Source organism: Mobula hypostoma, chromosome 14, assembly GCF_963921235.1.
Source record: "Mobula hypostoma chromosome 14, sMobHyp1.1, whole genome shotgun sequence".
In the NCBI taxonomy this organism is placed as follows: domain Eukaryota; kingdom Metazoa; phylum Chordata; class Chondrichthyes; order Myliobatiformes; family Myliobatidae; genus Mobula; species Mobula hypostoma.
Window position 1 is genome coordinate 14,311,630 of NC_086110.1, and position 20,166 is coordinate 14,331,795.

The 20,166-nt window shown below is 41.2% G+C and overlaps 1 protein-coding gene across 2 annotated transcripts in view; it reads left to right on the forward strand.

The window, feature by feature from the left end:
* Nucleotides 1-1,224: 1,224 nt before the first annotated feature.
* Nucleotides 1,225-20,166, forward strand: part of pdpr (pyruvate dehydrogenase phosphatase regulatory subunit) — a 52,280-nt gene continuing 33,338 nt past the window's right edge. The window contains exons 1-7 of one of the 2 annotated variants that reach the window (XM_063066700.1): nucleotides 1,225-1,336; nucleotides 2,300-2,597; nucleotides 11,148-11,281; nucleotides 11,663-11,744; nucleotides 12,825-12,988; nucleotides 15,275-15,396; nucleotides 16,299-16,416. In XM_063066700.1, the coding sequence (XP_062922770.1) occupies nucleotides 2,335-2,597; nucleotides 11,148-11,281; nucleotides 11,663-11,744; nucleotides 12,825-12,988; nucleotides 15,275-15,396; nucleotides 16,299-16,416 (883 nt within the window). In that variant the 5' untranslated portion in view covers nucleotides 1,225-1,336; nucleotides 2,300-2,334. Of the gene's footprint in view, nucleotides 1,337-1,366; nucleotides 1,524-2,299; nucleotides 2,598-11,147; nucleotides 11,282-11,662; nucleotides 11,745-12,824; nucleotides 12,989-15,274; nucleotides 15,397-16,298; nucleotides 16,417-20,166 lie in introns of those variants that run through there. The other variant, XM_063066701.1, reaches the window with a different exon arrangement.

Below are 20,166 nucleotides of genomic sequence, written 5' to 3' on the forward strand. Positions count from 1 at the left end.
GGATGTCCCTCTATTACGAGGCTGTGTCCTCTGGTCCTAAACTCACTATAGGAAACATCCTCTCTACATGCACTCTGTCCAGACCTTTCAATATTAGATAATTTCAATGGAGTTCCACTCATTCTTCTAAACTCCAGCAAGTACAGACCCAGAGCCATCAAACACTTCTCATATGTTAATCCTTTTGTTTCCTGGAATTATTCTGGTGAATCTCCTCTGGACCCTCTCTAATGCCAGCACATCTTTAGATAAGGGGCCCAAACTGCTCCCAGTGATCCCGTGTGTCATCTGACTAATGCCTTATGAAACCTCAGCACTGCATTCCTTACACTGGTATTTTAGTCGTCTTGAAATGAATGCTAACATTGCATTTGACTTCCTTATCCCCAACTCAACCTGCAAGTTCATCTTTAGGGAATCCTGCACAAGACTCCCAAGTCCCTTTGTACCTCTGATTTTTGAATTTTCTCCCCGTTTAGAAAATAACTAGCCCTTTTATTCCTTCTACCAAAGTGCATGTCCATACACTATTTCATCTGCCATATCTTTACCCATTCTCCCAAACTGATTCCTTGCTTCCTCGACACTATGTGCCCCTTCACCTACCTTTGTATCGTCTGCAAACTTGGCCACAAAACCTAAAATTCTGTCATCCAAATCATTCACATATAACGTGAAAAGAAGTGGTCCTAATACCCTGCGGAACACCACCACTCACCGGCAACCAACCAGAAAGTTCCACCTTATTCCCTAAATTGAGAGTATGCATAAATCCAAACTGAAATGTGTACTAGTATGCCGCCTCCCAAACTACTGCCCAAAAACCCTTTCCATCTCCCTAACTGTAGCAGAGTCTTCAGATCCCACACTAGATTTATCAGAAATGGAGCAGAAATAAGTCCTGGTCTCCAAGGAAGTGCCTTACCTGAACAAAAAGAGAAGATACTGGAAGAGGTTAGCAATGAGGAGCGAAAGAATTGAGGTCAATGCCCTTCTATAGAGCAGCCAAGGTTTCTCTGTCTATGAATGTTGCCTCACCTATGAATCTTTCGTTCGTTTTCTTTCTTACAAGTTTTCAACATCAGCTTTCTGTTGCAAGTCCGCTTTCACACGTTAGCTCAACCTGCCTATCATCTCAGCCGGAGGCGGAGAAAGGGATGGGACTCTCCATCCACAGTGCACGCCGCGCTGTTGGGGCGGGGCCTGCGTGGTTACGTCATGAGTCATGCGGAGTGAGGGTGAAGCCGCGGTGGAACAGGTCATGTAGTGGCGACGAGATTGGGGGTTGAAACGAGGCCTGTCTGCTCGCTCTTGGGTGGCCCAGCTTGGTCCACGGGTAAGTGAAGGGCGCCGGGCGGGGCTGGAGTGAGTGACAGCGTCGAGAGGGCCGGGCCCCTGGTCGCTATGGCTGTGGGTCCTGAGGCAGGATGCAGTGGGTCCGGATGGTGGAAAGAGTGCAATGGAAGTCGGTAACTGTGAATTGAGAGGCACAATGCCATCGGTTGGGAGCAGGAATTTTAAAGGTTAGTCACTTCTAAGTCTCTGAAAGCTCCCGTGGCCGCGCCCCCCTCTCTCTTCTCCTGCTTCTTGCTACAGAGAACGTCCCGCGTACGCGTCGTGTCATTCCCGTTCCCCACAACCTTTCTGTTGACAGTGAACTCCTTTGATCAATCTGTCACCTGCCACAAGTTTGGTTCGATTCTAACCTTTGTAAGATAAGTGCAGCTTTATGTTGGTTTGGCACGTTATGTTTTACTTTTTATGGGTTCTGGAAATTTGTGATAAAGGCAAAAAAAATACTGGAGGTACTCAATAACTCGGACAGCATCTGTGAAGAGAGGGAAAAATCAGCAGTTCTATCTGAAATGTTTACTAGGAAACTTAGCAGGCCATGCAGTGTCCATGGAATGAGAACCAGTTAACATTTCAAGCCTGGAAGAATAATCTTTCAACTGAAATATTAATATGTATTTATGCACATTTTAATCCACATCCACAATTTAATCTCTAAGTTTATTTTGAAATAGATTTTTATTGTTATAATTATTGAATATTTTTGTTGTATGATCTGCCAACACACCACAGCAAATTCCTAACGCTTGTAAATGTACGTATACTGAATTAAGTTGATCTATGACTGTTTTTCCTCCCACATGTTTCCTGAGCTAAATATTTTTTCCAGCATTTTCTGTTTATTTTTTACATTTTCAGCATCTATAGTTTTTTTTTAAATTTGATTTTCATGGAATATTTTCTCTATTATTTAAATGCAGGTTTTTTCTTGAAAATTGCCTTTCAGATATAAGTGTACAGCAATCTATCTCTCACTGAACAATGAGGAACTGTTCTGCGGCAAGATGGAGCTGCCTCCGGCCTGAGATGTTTCCCCGCCTGATATCAGATGTTGTCCGGCCCTTGCAGTACCACTTGTCAAGCAAGTGCCAGAGGAGCAGCTCGACTGCACCCGAGTCAAGCGTGAGGCCATTGCCTAGTCAGGCCCATGTGGTGATCTGTGGTGGAGGGATTGTAGGGTCTTCGGTGGCGTATCACCTCTCCAAGCTCGGGTGGAATGATGTTGTGTTGCTGGAGCAAGGACGGTAAGAAAAGAAAGTGCAGCTGTCCAAACTGTTAAAGAAAAGATTTTTTGGTACCTGCTGATGGGAAGGTAATGTAGAGTCATGTAATGCTTATGCAAGGGAAAGGTACTGACCAAAGTTTAAGGTAAATCGAAGTACTTGTATGTCACCATTTATTACCCTGAGATTCATTTTCTTGCCAGCATTCATAGTAGAACAAAAATAAAATAGAATCAATAATAGAATTCTGATACAATTAAAATGGGAAAATGTAAACAAAGTGTATGATTTGCCTTCTGTTTCAGTATAATTACGCTATTTTAAAATTGCCATTATCTTTTGTTTAATATATAAGGAACACTGCAGGTGTATAAATCATGTAAAGTGGTCTCCTAATCAGAATATTGGGAATGATGCCTCATTTGGGCACAGGAAACTCATTTGAATCTGGCAGGAAGGGAGCATATAAACCAAGTTACTGTTTCATTACATCTCACTGAGCATGTGGACATTCGGTAGGTGAAGTCTGAATTAGACTGCCTATAATGTCTCCTGTGGTGAAATAAAATTTTCCAGGACCGTAATTTATTCATGAAATTCAATTTGCATACTACAGTACAAAATTTGCAGTTTAAGACAGAACATTCTGTCTACAAGACATTTCTGTGTTCACCCCACGAACATCTAGGTTTCTTCCCACATTTCAAAGATGTACTGGTTAATTGGTCATTATAAATTGCCCTGTGATTAGGTTGAGGTTAAATAGGTCGGTTACTGGGTGGTGCAGCTCGTTAGGCCAGAAGGGCCTGTTCTGCACTGTATCTCTATGTAAATAAAAATTATGTGCATAATACACATATTGACTTAACAGCATTTTTTCTCTTACATAGTTTCCGTGATTAACTTGCCTGAGCAGTTTTTACAGTAGTGCTAAGTCTCCTTGGTGTACATTGATGTGATGGCCTTCAACTGTAACACACTGCAGTCATATTTCACCATTCACTATGTTATATTTGCTTATAAAATTTTCATTAATAGGAGCAGGAGTAGGCCATCTGGCCCGTTGAGCCTGCTCTGCCATTCAATAAGATCATGGCTGATCTGGCCGTGGATTCATCTCCACCTACCTGCCTGTTCCCATAACACTTAATTCCCCTACTATGCATAACTCTAACCAACCTTGTCTTAAGTAAATTTACTGAGGTACCCTCCACTGCTTCATTGGGCAGAGAATTCCACAGATTCACCACTCTTTAGGAAAAAAGTTCCTCCTCATCTCTGTCCTAAATTTACTGCCCCGAATTTTGAGGCAATATCCCCTAGTTCTAGTCTAACCTACCAGTGGAAACAACTTTCCTGCCTCTATCTTATCTATCCCTTTCATAATTTTATCAGTTTCTATAAGATCTCCTCTCATTATTCTGAATTCCAGCGAGTACAGTCCCAGGTGACTCAATCTCTCCTCATAGTCTAACCCCCTCATCTCTGGAATCAACTTGGTGAACCTCCTCTGCACTGCCTCCAAAGCCAGTATATCCTTCAAGTAAGGAGACCAGAACTGCATGCAATACTCCAAGTGCAGCCTCACCAGTACCCTGTACATTTGCAGCATAACCTCCCTGCTCTTAAATTCAATCCCTCTAGCAATGAAGACCAACATTCCATTTGCCTTGTTGATAGCCTGCAGCTCCTGCAAACCAATGTTTTGCGATTCATGCACAAGCTCTCCCAAGTCCTTCTGTACAGCAGCATACTGCAATCTTTTACCATTTAAATAATAATTTGATCTTCCCTCATATTTACCAACATCTGACAGACCTTTAACCTAGCTGTATCTTTCTGTAGACTGTCTGTGTCCTCTGCACAATTTGCTTTTCCAGTCAGTTTAGTGTCATCAGCAAACTTGGATACACTCACTTCCAAATTGTTAATGTATATTGTGAGCAGTTGCCGGCCCATCACCAACCCCTACAGCACACCACTCATCGCAGATTGCCACCAAAGAAACACACATGTATTCCGACTCTGCTTTCTATTAGTTATCCAATCCTCTATCCATGCTCATACATCACCCCCAGCTCTATGCATCCTTATCTTATGGATGTCTTTTATGTGGCACCTTATCAAATGCCTTCTGGAAATCCAAGTAAGTAAAGTCCATCCGTTCCCCTCTAAACACTGCACTTGTTATTTTCTCAAAGAACTCCAGTAAGTTTGTCAGACAGGACCTGCCTTTGCTGAATCCATGCCGTGTCTACCTGATGGATCCATTTCTTTCCAGATGCCTCACTATCTCTTCTTTAATGATAGCTTCAAGCATTTTCCCAACTACAGATGTTAAACTAACTGGCCTATGATTACCTGCCTTCATCCTTTTTTGAACAGTGGCATGGCATTTGCTGCCTTCTGATCACCAGAACCTGCCCAGAGTCCAGAGAATTTTGGTAAATTATCTTCAAAGCCTCAACTATAAACTCTGCCATGTCTTTCAGTACCCTTGGATGTATTCCATAGACTTGTCTATCTTTAGGCCCACTAGTTTGTTCAGCACTACCTCTTTAGTGATGGTTGTTGTTTCAAGGTTCTCACCTCCTATTGCGTCCATATCTTCTCTCTTCAACATGTTAGATGTGTCCTACACCTTGAATGAAATCAGTGTGTCATCAAGTTTTCCTTTTGCATAATTCTATAATCAATAATTCAGAGAGGAATGTATGAGGGTCTGTATGTGGGGGCAATTGTGACCCTTTCTCAAAACCTTTCTGGCAGCTGTACCAAACTCCAGAGATTAGAGAGGCCAAGATTGTCCAGGCTACATGATTGCTTTTGGTTCCATTCAACTGAAGTTATTGTGGACTTCAGGCATGCTAGGAGCCACAGTCATTTCCCCATCTACATCAACAGAGCTGTAGTGGAGCGTGTATCAAGCTTCAAATTCCTTGGTGTCCACATTTCTGATAATCTCACCTGGTCCCTGAGCACCTCTATCCTGATCAAAAAGGCGCAACATTGCCTTTATTTCCTGTGGAGCATCAAGAAAGCTCATCTCTGTCCCAGGATATTGACGGACTTTTACCGCTGTACCATTGAGAGCATACTCACCAACTGCATCTCAGTGTGGTATGGCAATTGTCCCGTATCGGACCGCAAAGCACTCCAGCAGGTGGTGAAAACTGCCCAGCGGATTATCGGCACCCAATTGCCCACCATTGAGAACATCTACCATAAACGCTGCCTGGGCAGGGCGAAAAGCATTATCAAGGATGCATTTCACCCTAACCATGGAATTTTTACTCTCCTCCCATCCGCTAGGCGCTACAGGAGCCTCCGCTCCCGCGCCAGCAGGCTCAGGAAGAGCTTCTTCCCTGAGCCTGTGACTCTGCTAAACCTCACATCACAGCGCTAAACAGTATTGCACCCATATTGTACTGTCTCAGTACTTTTATATTTGTGTGCACTTTTTATTCACAGTTATTTTGTAAATAATACTATTCTTTTGCACTTCTGGTCAAATGCTAATTGCATTTCATTGACTTTGTATCTGTACTCGGCACAATGACAATAAAGTTGAATCTAATCTAATTTGCCTGAAGGATTGTAAACACAGGAAGGTGAATGAGGGGAGTTGGAGAGAACCTCCACTTGCCTGACCCCTCCCTCAAAAATACTTGTATTGTGCAACAGTGCAAGGGGGTTGCCAGCTTAGTAAGAATGCGGATTCTGGCTAACATCACCTGCCTCGCATTCTTTCCCTACCTTCCTTCATCCAGTGATGATGCTGTCATTTTTATTTCTCATACGATTTGACTTTGAAATAAAACAGAAAGTGCTGGTAAAGCCCAGCAAGTGAGGTGGTAACTAGAAAGGGAAATGGAGTTCATGTTTCACATCCAAGACCCTTTGCCTATGAATAGTGTTTCTCTGCATAGGTGCTGCCTGACCTGCTGAGTACATCTGGTGTTATGTGTTTCTATTTCAAATTTTCTGTATCTGCAGTTTTTTTACATTTTCACTGGGTTATTTGAGATTCTTAAGCTGAACAATGCATTGTAACCATGACCTATTATTGTTTGTGTATTTTGATCAAGCAGTATGGTAAATTTATTGCTAAGCTAACAAAGAAGCTTTTATATTGAGCAAGCTAATTGTGGCACATTTGTCTAAACTCATTATACTAATAAACTGCATTATACTAATACAGTGCATGCACAATATCATTTTGTTTGGAACCTGTCAAGACCATTATTAGAAGGCAATATTTTGATAGGGTTCAATGGCAGTAATAAATTCTTTGGTTTCACAGTTCCATATTGTAGCAGCTGTACTAAGTGATGAGGACTACATTTAATCAAGAATAAACATGGAATAGATACAGGTCATTAGCATCAACTTGTGAATTAGTATATAGGTTTATGAGCTGCTGGTCTGATTAATTTCAAAGTTCCTTGGTAAAGTTGGCACTGAGTTTCTAAGATCCACTGTCAACTAAAGTTCAAATTTGAACCAGAAATATCTAGCTGCTCACTGACTTTTTGTGTGAATGTTGACAAGTGTTTTAATTGAATTAGTGGGATAAGAACAAAATAAATAGGAGCTGCAGTAGGCCATTTGGCCCATTGAGCCTGCTCTACCATTCAATAAGGTCATGACTGATTTGGCTGTCCACTCACCTCCGCCTACCTGTCTTTGCCCCGCAGCCTCTTTTGCAAATCCCTCTGCTACGCAAAAATATATCAAACTGTATCTTAAATATATTTAATGGGCTTGCCTCTACTGCTTCCCAGGGCAAAAAAATTCCACAGATTCACTGCTCTCCAAGGAAATCAGTTTCTTCTTATTTACATCCTAAATCTATTCCTGCGAATCTTGAGGCCTTATCCTTTGGTTCTGGACTCAACGCTGGGAACAACTTTCTGACCTCTTTCTCATTTATCATTTTCATAATTTTATGTTTCTATAAGACCCCCTCTTATTCTTCTGAATTCCAGGGAGTATAACCTCAGGCAACTCAATCTCTCCTGCTAGGCTAAGCTTCTCACCTCCAGAATCAACCTTGTGAACCTCCTCTGCACTGCCTCCAAAGTTAGTATGTATTTTATCATGTAAGGAGACCAGAACTATATTTCTGGTGTGGCCCCTGCACAGTTTCTGCATACTGTAATCTCTCTAGGAATGAAGGCCAACGTTCCATTTCAGAATCAGGTTTATTATCACCTGCATGTGTCGTGAAATTTGTTAACTTAGCAGCAGCAGCAGTTCAATGCAATACATAATATAGAAGAAGAAAAAAAGTAAATAAAGTATACGTATATTGAATAGATTAAAAATCGTGCAAAAAACAAATAATATTAAAAAAAAAAGTGAGGTAGTGTCCAAGGGTTCAATGTCTATTTAGGAATCAGATGGTAGAGGGGAAGAAGCTGTTCCTGAATTGCTGGAGTGTGTGCCTTCAGGCTTCAGTACCCCCTACCTCATGGTAATAGAGAGAAAAGGGCATGCCCTGGGTGCTAGAGGTCCTTAATAATGGATGCCGCCTTTCTGAGACACCACTCCTTAAAGATATCCTGGGTACTTTGTAGGCTAGTACCCAAGATGGAGCTGACTAAATTTACAACACTCTGCAGCTTCTTTCGGTCCTGTGCAGTAGCCCCTCCCATACCAGACAGTGATGCAGCCTGTCAGAATGCCTTCCACGATATATCTACTTATACTTTATACTTTATTGGCGCCAAACAATTGATACTAGAGCGTACAATCATCACAGCGATATTTGATTCTGCTCTTCGTGCTCCCTGGAGTACAAATGGATAGTAAATATTAAAAATTTAAATTATAAATCATAAATAGAAAAGAGAAAGTAAGGTAGTGCAAAAAAACCGAGAGACTGGTCCGGATATTTGGAGGGTATGGCCCAGATCTGGGTCAGGATCTGTTCAGCAGTCTTATCACAGTTGGAAAGAAGCTGTTCCCAAATCTGGCCGTACGAGTCACCAAGCTCCTGAGCCTTCTCCCGGAGGGAAGAGGGATGAAAAGTGTGTTGGCTGGGTGGGTAGTGTCCTTGAATATCTTGGCAGTGCTGCTCCGACAGCGTGCGGTGTAAAGTGAGTCCAAGGATGGAAGATTGGTTTGTGTGATGTGCTGGGCTGTGTTCACAATCTTCTGCAGCTTTTTCTATAGAAGGTTCTGAGTGTATTTGTTGCCATGCCAAATCTCTTCAAACTCCTAATGAGGTATAGCCACTGTCTTGCCTTCTTTATAACTGCATCGATGTGTTGGAACCAGGTTAGATCCTCAGAGATTTTGACACCCAGGAACTTGAAACTGCTCACTGTCTCCATTTCTGATCCCTCCATGAGGATTGGTACGTGTTCTTTTGTCTTACCCTTCCTGAAGTCCACAATCAGCCCTTTTGAATTACTGACGTTGAGTGTCAGGTTGTTGCTGTGACAGCACTCTACTAGTTGGCATATTTCACTGTACACCCTCTCGTCACCACCTGAGATTCTACCAACAATCATCAGCAAATTTATAGATGATATTTGAGCTATGCCTAGCTACACAGTCATGGGTATAGAAAGAGTAGAGCAGTGGGTTAAGCACACACCCCTGAAGTGCACCAGTGTTGATCGTCAGTGAGGAGGAGATGTTATCACCAATCCGCACAGACTGTGGTTTTAGGCAACCTATTTCACCTGCATACCAACCTTTTGTGATTCATGTACAAACACACTTAAGTTCCTCTGCAGAACAGCGTGCTGTAATCTTTCACCATTTAAATAATCTTCTATTTTTTTCCTTCTAGTGGATGACCTCATATTTACCAGTGTTACCATCTATCTGCCAGAACCATGCCCACTCATTTAATCTATCTCTGCAGACTTTACTTACCCTTCTTATCCTCGAAACAATTTTCTTTTCCACTCAATTTGGTTTCATCAGCAAACTTAGATCTGCTACAATTGGTCCCTTCTTCCAAATTATTAATGTTTATCTTGAGCAGTTGCTTGCCCAGCATCAGTCCATGCTTGTCATTGTCTGCCAACACCCATTTATCCCAACTCAGCACCTCTGTAGATTAACAGATCCTCTATCCATGCTAATGCATTATTCCCAACTCCATGCTTCCTTATCTTGCATAAGTTTTTTATGCGGCACCTTATCAAATGCCTTCTGGAAATCCAAGTTCATCACATCCATCTGTTTCCCACTATCCACTGTCCTTATTATATCCTCAAAGAACCTTAATTTGTCAAACAGGACTTGTCTATCATTCATGAATCTCTACCTCTTCCTTGAGATGCTGCCTGGCCTACTGCGTTCACCAGCAAATTTTATGTGTGTTGATTCATGAATCCATGCTGTCTGCCGGATGTTTCACTATTGCTTCCTTAAAGATAGCTTCAAGCGGTTTCCCGACTTCAGATGTGAAGTTATATGACCTTCAGCTGTCCACCTTTTGCTTGCAGCAGTTTTTTAAACAGTGGTATGACATTCACTGTCTTCCAATCCACTGGGGTCTGTCCAGAGTCCAGAGAATTTTCGTATATCATCACAAACGTGTTCTGCCATTTCTTTCAGTACCCTGGGATGCATCCTATGAATCACACTCCCCAGGTGCAGTTCATTGCCCCAAAAATCTGAAACATTCCCTCCTGCATGACTGCTCAAGCCACATATTCATCTTAACCCTTACATACTGTTCGGGTCAAATTTGACAGCAGTAAAAACACCCTAAATGCCATTTTTTAAAGCCGAAATTTGATGACCCAAAATGCGCAAAAATGAAAATATTTAAAAATGTTATACTTTTGTACGGGTGCTACAAATTTTTGTACATTGAAGCTGTTCCGGGTCAAATTTGACCCGTATCTATTGAAATGGATTTTAGATCTCTGAAACATTAAGGATTAATGTACATTGAGGCTGTTCCGAGTCAAATTTGACACATATCTATTGAAATGGATTTTAGATCTCTGAAGCATTAATTAAGGATTAATCACCCATTTATTAATGTCAGATCGGCTATTTATACATTCTAAATAGATCTGTGGTTCAAAATTTGGTATAGCCACTTGTTATGAGGGGATTCTTGGGCCGGGTCAAAATTGACCCGGACCATACTGTGAAGGTATAGAATATGAACAGGTTGTCTGGATTAACTATGCTGCCGTTCCTACTCTGACTAGCATGGTGCACAGGTAGCAATCCTGAGATTATTACCTTTTGAGGTCCTTTTAATTTCTCTCCTAACTCCCTAAATTTGGGCTATAGAACTTCCTCCCAATTTTTTTTCCCCCTTAACTGTACCTTTGTGCACCACGACTACTGGGATCTAGTTGGTCAATGAGATGCATATCCCCATATTTATTTCCGTTAATATCTTTATTTTGCTGCTTTATATTTCAATTAATGAAGATATTTTCAGACAATGTGCTGTATAGAACTATGCATGATTAGCCTCATTGTGTTTTAAGCATGGTTTGGGAGGAGATGGGAGTAATGGATGATCCTCAGCCAGCCTGTGTTCCTTTGGCATTTCACTGAGACGTCATTGTTTTTTAATGTTGGCAGGTTAGCTGGAGGAACTACCCGTCTTTGTGGTGGCATTGTAAGCACTGTCAAGCATATTGGCATAGAAACCCTGATGGCAGACTATTCAAATAAACTTTATCAGCATTTGGCACAAGAAACTGGCATCGACACCGGTAAGACTTCTTTGGCATTTTTGAAGATAGATACATGTGCAATATTTATGATGCCAGGTACTTAGATAGGGAAGGCATAGATGATACAGGCCAAATACAGCACGGAAAGGCATCACGCTCAGTGTGGACGAGGTTGGCTGAAAGACCTATTTTTATGCTGTATATTATCCTTTACGATTATATAGCGTCAGATGCCTGTTGTGCTTCTGCTAACATTGTTCAAGTATGTTACTGGGGAGTGGTTGCAATGTTTCTTTTTAATGCCTCCTGTGTTTATTTGCTCTCAATGTTTACTTTCGTGAGGACTGCTTACAAGGTTCCTGTTACAGTGAGTGTGTGCGGAATTGTAGCTTCAAACTGATCTTTATTTGCCTTTGCCAGGTTATGTGCAAACTGGATCAATCTCACTAGCTCAGACACAGGATCGACTTATCTCATTGCGCCGTCTTGTTTCCCGATTACAGTAAGTAAAAACAAATTGCAGATTGCTTAATATACTTGAATGTCCTGTAAGAGCATATAATGGTAATAATCATGCAGGCAGAATACCTCATAAAGTGCCTACATTGTGATCATTGGCGGGGCTACTATTAACAGCTGACTAAATGGTGGATGCAGTACAATTTAGAGCATTAATCCAATCAGAGCTTTACAGTTGGGTTGCAAGAATTTTACAATGGATCCACCTGATCAAAATATGGGTGGATTACATTGAAACAGGAAAACCTGATTTTTGGTGATAATTGCATACCTTTGCATGGCCTGCTGTTAAAAGCTCTGTGTTCACCAGTTAATTCAATAGACTTTGTTTAGAGACTCAGTTTTGTAGACACAGCGGAGATCAGATCATTATAGGAAAATACATGAATACCTTATCATTGAATGTAGATTCTAAATTGTACACTAAATGTAACCATAACACTCCTTTCCAAAGAGCATCATTTAATCATTGGCCTACATTGTGTACACCACCATCAAGGGTGGATCTAGTATTAATTTCTGAAAACTCGTGTGGGGAGCAGCTCCTATCTTCATTACCAAATTCCTCTTGGTTCTGGCTGCAGTGAAGCTGGATATTTCCCCTTGGAGTGGAGAGAGGATAATGTGTACAAATCTCATCACTGTCATGTACCTAAAGACCAGTGAATGGGAGTGCCAGCGGACCAGCGGATAGGACTGGCAATGAGCAGACCAATTGTCCTCTCTCCCGAGCATAATGTGATATACTGTATGTCAGTGAGAGAATTCAAGAGCAGTGGCTAACAGAACTGACTGATCTTCTGAGGTTTGATTAGTTCTCTGATAAGCAGTTCAACATATCCTGTTAGTCCAAGAGTTTGTTGTAAAAAGTCTTCTGTGAATGACGTTCACACATTAATTATGTGTTCACATTAGTTAAAAGTTAATTTAGCAAAATGTGATAGTCCATCATAGTAAGTCCTGTACAATTATATGCGTAGAACACAGTAATTTGCTCAATGTCTTTTAGGTATGTGTGTTGCTTGTTGGAAGTGTTAAATGTGTCATTCATGTATGTTGTCAGGGTTATGGGAATTGCCTGTGACATCATCAGTCCAAAGCAAGTAGCACAACTACACCATCTAGTGAACATCCATGACCTGGTTGGAGCAATGCATGTCCCAGGGGATGCTGTCATCTCACCACCAGATGTTGCTCAGGCACTGGCAAGAGTTGCTGTAAACAGTGGTGGGTTTACAAATCATTTCAATTTGATTATTTTCTAATGATGAGTGATGCAATTCAGCTTATTTTATTAATGACTTGATTTCTAGACAATGGGTTATCTTTCTTGCCTCTGGTATTAAGCATGTTTTTTTATTTTTAATAAATCTCCCTCAGGTAAATATTAGATTGCATCCCTACCTTATGAACCCGAGTTCAAAGTTAACCACAGTTATTACTCAAGAGCTACTACTCTTGATGGGTGGGTTGCTCCACTGTCCACCCTCTACTCTGCCCACCCTCAAACACATTGCTGTCATCAACTCCAATATTTGTTTCTGCACTTTACAAATTCCCTCTCTTCCTCTAATTTTCTTGATTGTTGGAATGCGTTAATATAAATTTTCTGCTTTGGTTCTGACCTCTGACTTTGATCATCACTGGCTTTACTTTACCTGCTAGGAATGTTGTGGAATTTCCTCCCTAAATCTCTCTCTCTTTCAGAACTCAGCATGGTAGACCATGCATTAGTAAGGAAAGCGAAGGTGAAATACAGAAGTATTTTTGCAAGAAAAAACAAAGCAGATTGTATAAACTCTATGGATAAGGAAAATTTAAGCAGAAGTATCTGGCACTCTGAGGCAAGGAAAATTGCGTATATTTTAAAATGAGGAAATAGGTGAAGAGTGAAACAAATATTTTGTCTGCTGATACAGATCTGGAAAATCTTGCAATTGTGTAGAACAATCAATCTAGAATGAAAGAAGAACTGAAGGAAATAAAAATTAGTTAAAAATAACTGAAGAAATGAATAGGATTGAAATCCAGCAAATCCCCAGGGGAGAGGGAGGGAGAGAGAGAGAGATAGATATGATATATTGGATGTACTGTGTGTCATCTTTCAAAATTCCAGAGGTCTGACTGCAGTTCCCAAATATTGGAAGAAAGTAAATACAAGTCCATTATTTAACAAAGAAGGGAACGAAAATATGAATATGTAGATCATTAAGATGACATTAGTTGTAGGGAGTGCTGAAATTGGGGGAGTGGTAACAGAGGATTTGTAGGTAAATGGGATTGGGCAGGGGCAATTGAAGCAAATGCAGTAACTCTGAAAAATACACCATACCAGAAGCACGGATAAGTGAATGGAGAATTGTATTTGACAGGCATGTCTATGTTTTGAGGTTGTAACAGGGTAGATGTGATGTACTTGGCCTCAGTAGTCCTTCAGTAAACTGCCACCTGAGGTTTATATGAAGACTTAAATAACATGAGGTTTGGATTAATATTCCTCTGTGTATTGGGGATTGGTGAGTGGATGTAAAGGTTAATGAATGAGAATAAATGGGTCATTTTGGGGTTGGGAGTCTATGATGAGGAAAGATGCTGCAAACCCTTTGTGTTGGAACCCTAACTGCAGACAGGTGACCCCACCGTTACTCAGGGTTGTGTTCCCAGAAAATGGTCCATACTGCGAGGATTTCCCCCCTAATGTAAAGCCACATCATCTGAGCATGCATCAAGAAATGAAAGATGAAAATTGTTTATGTATATATTTTTTCACATACATTCCATGAGAACTAATTTTATTCCTTATATCAAATTTTTGTGTTGTGATTTGTGAATTCTAAGAGCAAATTTCCATTTTCTGAGCAGCCATAATGCAGGGGTTCCTATACGATCCACTGTGGCTGATTTGAACAAGTCTAAGTAAAGAGAATAACCAAGCTTACTGGTGATTTTAGTGGTTATGGGGGAACTGCAGAGTAGCTTCAAGGATATACAGACAGTCTAAGTGAATATGACAAATGCAATATGATATTTAATAAAAACAGTTAATTGTGAGGCCATGCAGTTTGGTAGAAAAGTAGAAAGATGAATTATGTTGAGAGATTGTAAGGTTTTGTTCTTCAGAGGGATTTAAGTGTCCTTGTACATGAAGCAGTGAAAGTTGATATGCAGGTAAAGCAAGACATTAGGAAAATAAACAATACATTGACTGCACAAGTGGAGATGTCTTACTGCAGTTTTATAATACCGCAGCTGAAATAATGCACTCAGTCTGGCCTCCCCAAACAAGGACAGTTACACTTTCAAGAGTGTGATCAATAGATTTTGGAGTATCAGGGAAATGGTGGGATAAGGGGTTAGTGCAGAAAAGTGACAGTGAAAGAGAAGATCATTTGTTATCATGTCTACAGAAGGAGCAGACATGACCAGCTGAGTGGCCTGCTCCTGCTTTTACTTGGAACTTAAATTGGTGAAATGTGAGATCTGGTTTTTGATTTAACCTGTTATGTAATTCAGGTGTCAAGATATATGAAGGCACCAGTGTCAATCGTGTGATGGTCGAGGATGGTCATGTGACTGGAGTAGAAACTGACAGAGGGCACTTAGAGTGTGAATTCTTTGTGAATTGTGCAGGCCAGGTAAGCGAACTGGACCGGCTGTAGGTCTGTGTGATACTATCTGTTTTCTACTCCTGACTGCAATTCAGTCTGTGCTTTCCCGTGCCATCTGGAAACCAAGGGAATTAACATGGAGCACCTTTCAATGGTGGCTGTAAGCCAACACAACCTTTTAAAGTTTCTTTTAATTAATATAAATCTCTCACCAGGTCATTTAATTTGTAGGGGTTGTTGAATATTTTTATAATTTGAGTTAAATGCTGTGGTTTAACTACATGTTGCTGTTGGTTGGCCAATGTTTTTATTAAAATAAATTGCTGGGCAGCTGAATTTCTGACCTTTGCACCATTCAGGTTATGAACATTTCTCAGAACAGAACGCTAATGTAACCTGGGGCAGATCTGTGAAGATTCCTGAGTTTTCTACACCTTTACCTTTAAAATTTTAAATGCAGTTGCTTTTATTGATGTGAAGTAGCTTGAAGATGTGTATTGATAGTGGCCTTTAGTGCCTGGGAGGCCAACCTGAGCTCATGGTGCAGATGCTTCAAGGATTAAAGGTTAAGTGTTACATGGATGGATGGTAAGAGACTCTCCCCTTTATATCTGACTCCCTGTGCTGCAGAATATGACAGATTTGGATTTCACCCTAATTCTCAGTCGTAAATTAAATCATGTACCTAATTCTCAGTTGTAAATTAAATTTTATCATGTACCTAATTTGACTGCAATCAGCGGTGCTCGTGGATTGCTCCATTTGTTAATTGATGTTAGAGCAGTTTGTTTCAATATTAGACTTTGACTTCAACATTAGCATTGGATGTCGAAAAGAGTAAGTTGGCTGAGATACTTGGAGTCTAGCTTTTGTGAGTAAAATGCCTGAAGCTAACATTGTACGGTATTTTTGTCTTTGTCTTTGGCTAGTGGGCGTATGAGCTTGGTTTAGCAAGTGCCGAGCCAGTATCTGTCCCGTTGCATCCCTGTGAGCACTTTTACCTGGTGACACGACCCCTCAAACAGGCACTACCCCTTGGCTCGCCAGGTAGGGTGTTAACTTCACATTGTAATTAAATATTCATCCTGTGTGATTTCTTGAAGCTTGTTATCATGTTTCAGGAGACTTGGCCTCCACAGCTGCCTGTAGCAACATATTCCACAGATTCACCACTCTGACTAAAGAAATTCCTTCTCATCTCCATTCGAAAAGGATGTCCCTGTATTCTGAGGCTGTCCTTTGGTCTTAGACTCCCCCACCATAGGAACCATTCTTTCCACATCCACTCGGTATCAAGGCCATTCAACATTTGATAGGTTTCAATGAGGTCACCCTCATTCTTCTGAACTCTAGCAGGCCCAGAGCCATCAAACGTTCCTCACATGACAAGCCCTTCAATCCCAGAATAATGTTTGTGAGCCTTAAATGTCAGCACATCCTTTCTTAAATAAGGAGCCCAAGCCTGCTCACAATACTCCAAGGAGGCCTCGCCAGTGCTTTATAAAGCCTCAACATTACATCCTAAGGAGTCATAGAAATATACAGCACATAGTACCCAATTCATCTATGCTGACCAAGTTGTCCAACTTGGCTGATTCAATTTGCTTGTATTAGGCTCATATTCTTCTAAACTTTTCCTATCCGTGTACCTGTTCAAATGAATTTAAAATGTTGTAATTGTACCCACCTCTACCATTTTATCTGGCAGCTCATTCCATATGCCCCTATATTCTGTCTGTTTTTAAAAAAAATGAAGTTACCCCTCAGGTCTGTTTTAAATATTTTCTCCCTCACTTTCAATATGCTGTTTAGTTTTCGACTCTCCTACTCCGTGGGAAAGACTGAATATTTACCTTACCAATGCCTCTCTTGATTTTACATTCCTCCCCAGTCCATATCCTACACTTCAGGAAAAAAAGCTATGTCCTATCCAGTCTCCCCTCATAAACTCAAGCTCTTCAGTTCTGGGTGTGGGGGCCAGATCTGAACCAGCCAGCTGGACCGAAAGGCGCAATAAGAGTTGAATCAAGTTCTTGTATTTATCAGACCATCGGAATCAATACCTAAGACAAGTACCAACAATTTAACCCAGGAAGACCTAATGGCCAAATGAAAAACATCTTTTCTTTCACTATTTTCTTAAAGGGAAAGACTAGTTTGTGGTGCTACTGGAGATGAATTCAAAATAACTCTGCTTAAGGTGCTGCAGTCGAAAGTTGAAACATTTACGGACCTTTCTCGTGCAGTAAAATACCACTGAATGTCTCTTGCACGGAGGGCATCGCCTCAGCTTGGAGCAACCCAAGGGAAGTGGGCTGCTGCCTACTGTAGTGTGAGGAAAGAACAACTCCATAAGAACTTTCTTTTAAAGGAAGTGCTTTCCTTTTTACCTGTAAGGAGTAATTCCAGTTTGAGTTGTTGACAGTGAGGAACAGTCCCAGCTTGTCCGATCTATATTTCACTGATGCATGGTGCATTGTAACACTTGGATTTTTCCTGCTGTGTTAGACAAAAGAGAAACACTTGTATTAGTTGTGGTATTCCTAAAAATAGTCTGCTATTTATTGCCTATTCCTAAGCTCTGAAATATTCTTTATAGAGTAATAGAGTCACACAGTACAAAAACTATTCCTTCAGTCTACCACATCCATGCCAACCATCAATTACCCAATAATCCCGTTTACTAATACCTGGTTTCCAGATTACTGTGCCTTGGTGATTCAAGTGTTAGATGTTGCTTTAATGTTAGGAGAGCACCTGCTTTCACCACCAGTCAGGCAGTGTAATCTGTACTGCAACTACCCTCTGGGTGAAAAGAAGCCTCTCCTGGACCCCCTCTAACCCACTTATCCCTCCTCTTCCCCAAATCTCCCCCCCCATACCTTAATCCTGTTGATGTTAAGTGCGATCAAGTCAACCTTAAGCTGATGTCCTCTAGTTTTTGACACCTACTGTCAAAATTTTCTACTGTCTACCCTTCCGATAATTATGCATACCTCAATCAGGACCACCTCTAAAAAGAAAACATCCCACCTTGTATCTAATCATAATTAAAACGTTCCATCCCAGGCAAAGTCCTGGTGAATCTCTGCACTTACCCAGTGTAACACAGAAACATAGAAAACCTACAGCACAATACAGGCCCTTCGGCCCACAAAGTTGTGCTGAACATGTCCTTGCCTTAGAAATTACCTAGGGTTAACCATAGCCCTCTATTTTTTTTAAGCTGCATGTACCTATCCAAGAGTCTCTTAAAAGATCCTATCGTAACTGCCTCCACCACCGTCACCGGCAGCCTATTCCATGCACTCACCACTCTCTGCATAAAAAAACTTACCCCTGACATCTCCTCTGTACCTACTTCCAAGCACCTTAAAACTGTGCCCTCTCGTGCAAGCCATTTCAGCCCTGGGAAAAAGTCTCTGACTATCCACAAGATCAATGCGTCTCATCATCTTGTACACCTCTATCAGGTCACTTCTCATCCACTCCAAGGAGAAAAGGCTGAGTTCACTCAACCTATTCTCATATGGCATGATCCCCAATCCAAGCAACATCGTTGTAAATCTCTTCTGCACCCTTTCCACATCCTTCCTGTAGTGAGGCAACCAGAATTGAGCACAGTACTCCAGGTGGGGTCTGATCAGGGTCCTCTATAGCTGCAACATTACGTCTCAGCTCCCAAACTAAATCCTACAATTGATGAAGCCCAATGCACCGTATGCCGCCTTAACCACAGAGTCAACCTGCGCAGCAGCTTTGAGTGTCCTGTGGATTCAGACCCCAAGATCCCTCTGATCCTCCACACTGCAAAGGGTGTTACGATTAATACTATATTCTGCCATCATATTTGACCTACCAAAATGAACCACCTCACAGTTATTTGGGTTGAGCTTCATCTGCCACTTCTCAGCCCAGTTTTGCATCCTATCAATATTCCGCTGTAACCTCTGACAGTCCTCCACACTACCCACAACACCTCCAACCTTTGTGTCATCAGCATATTTACTAAGCCATCCCTGCACTTCCTCATCCAGGTCATTTATAAAAATCACAAAGAGTAGCGGTCCCAGCACAGATCACTGAGGCACAACACTGGTCACCGACCTCCATGCAGAATATGACCCATCTACAACCACTCTTTGCCTTCTGTGGGCAAGCCAGTTCTGAATCCACAAAGCAATGTCCCCTTGGATCCCATGTTCGTTACTTTCTCAATAAGCCTTGCATGGGGTATCTTGTCAAATGCCTTGCTGAAATCCATATACACTACATGTCATCATCTTCTTCTATAGTTTTGTGACTAGAAATCCACCCTGACCTCAGTTATGGCCTAACTAAACGTTTCATAACCTCCTTATTCTTGTCTTCTATGCTGTGGCTAATGAAGGTTAGCATCTCATAAGCCTCCTTCAACCTTCCTCTGATGCAGCACAGAAACAGGACCCAATTCATTGTACAACTTTTAGTTAGAGTGTTGTTACGTAGGGTGATACATTCAGCATTGAAATAGTTCCTTCATACTTTTAGTTCTATGCTGAGCATCAAATTACCAATTAGATTTCTCCCATTTTTTAAAATCAAATTTGCTCATATTTACAATAACCCCCACAATATATGCAATTTACCCACATGCCTTTATGATGCAGGGAGAGGTCCTTGCAGTACAGGAAGAACACGCAAACTCTTGGCTGCCGGAGCTGTGAGACAGCAGCTGTAATAGCTGTGCCATTCATGTGGCTAATTAGATATTTAGATATTTGATGAACAGTTCATCAAATTCCCAATCAGGATGGT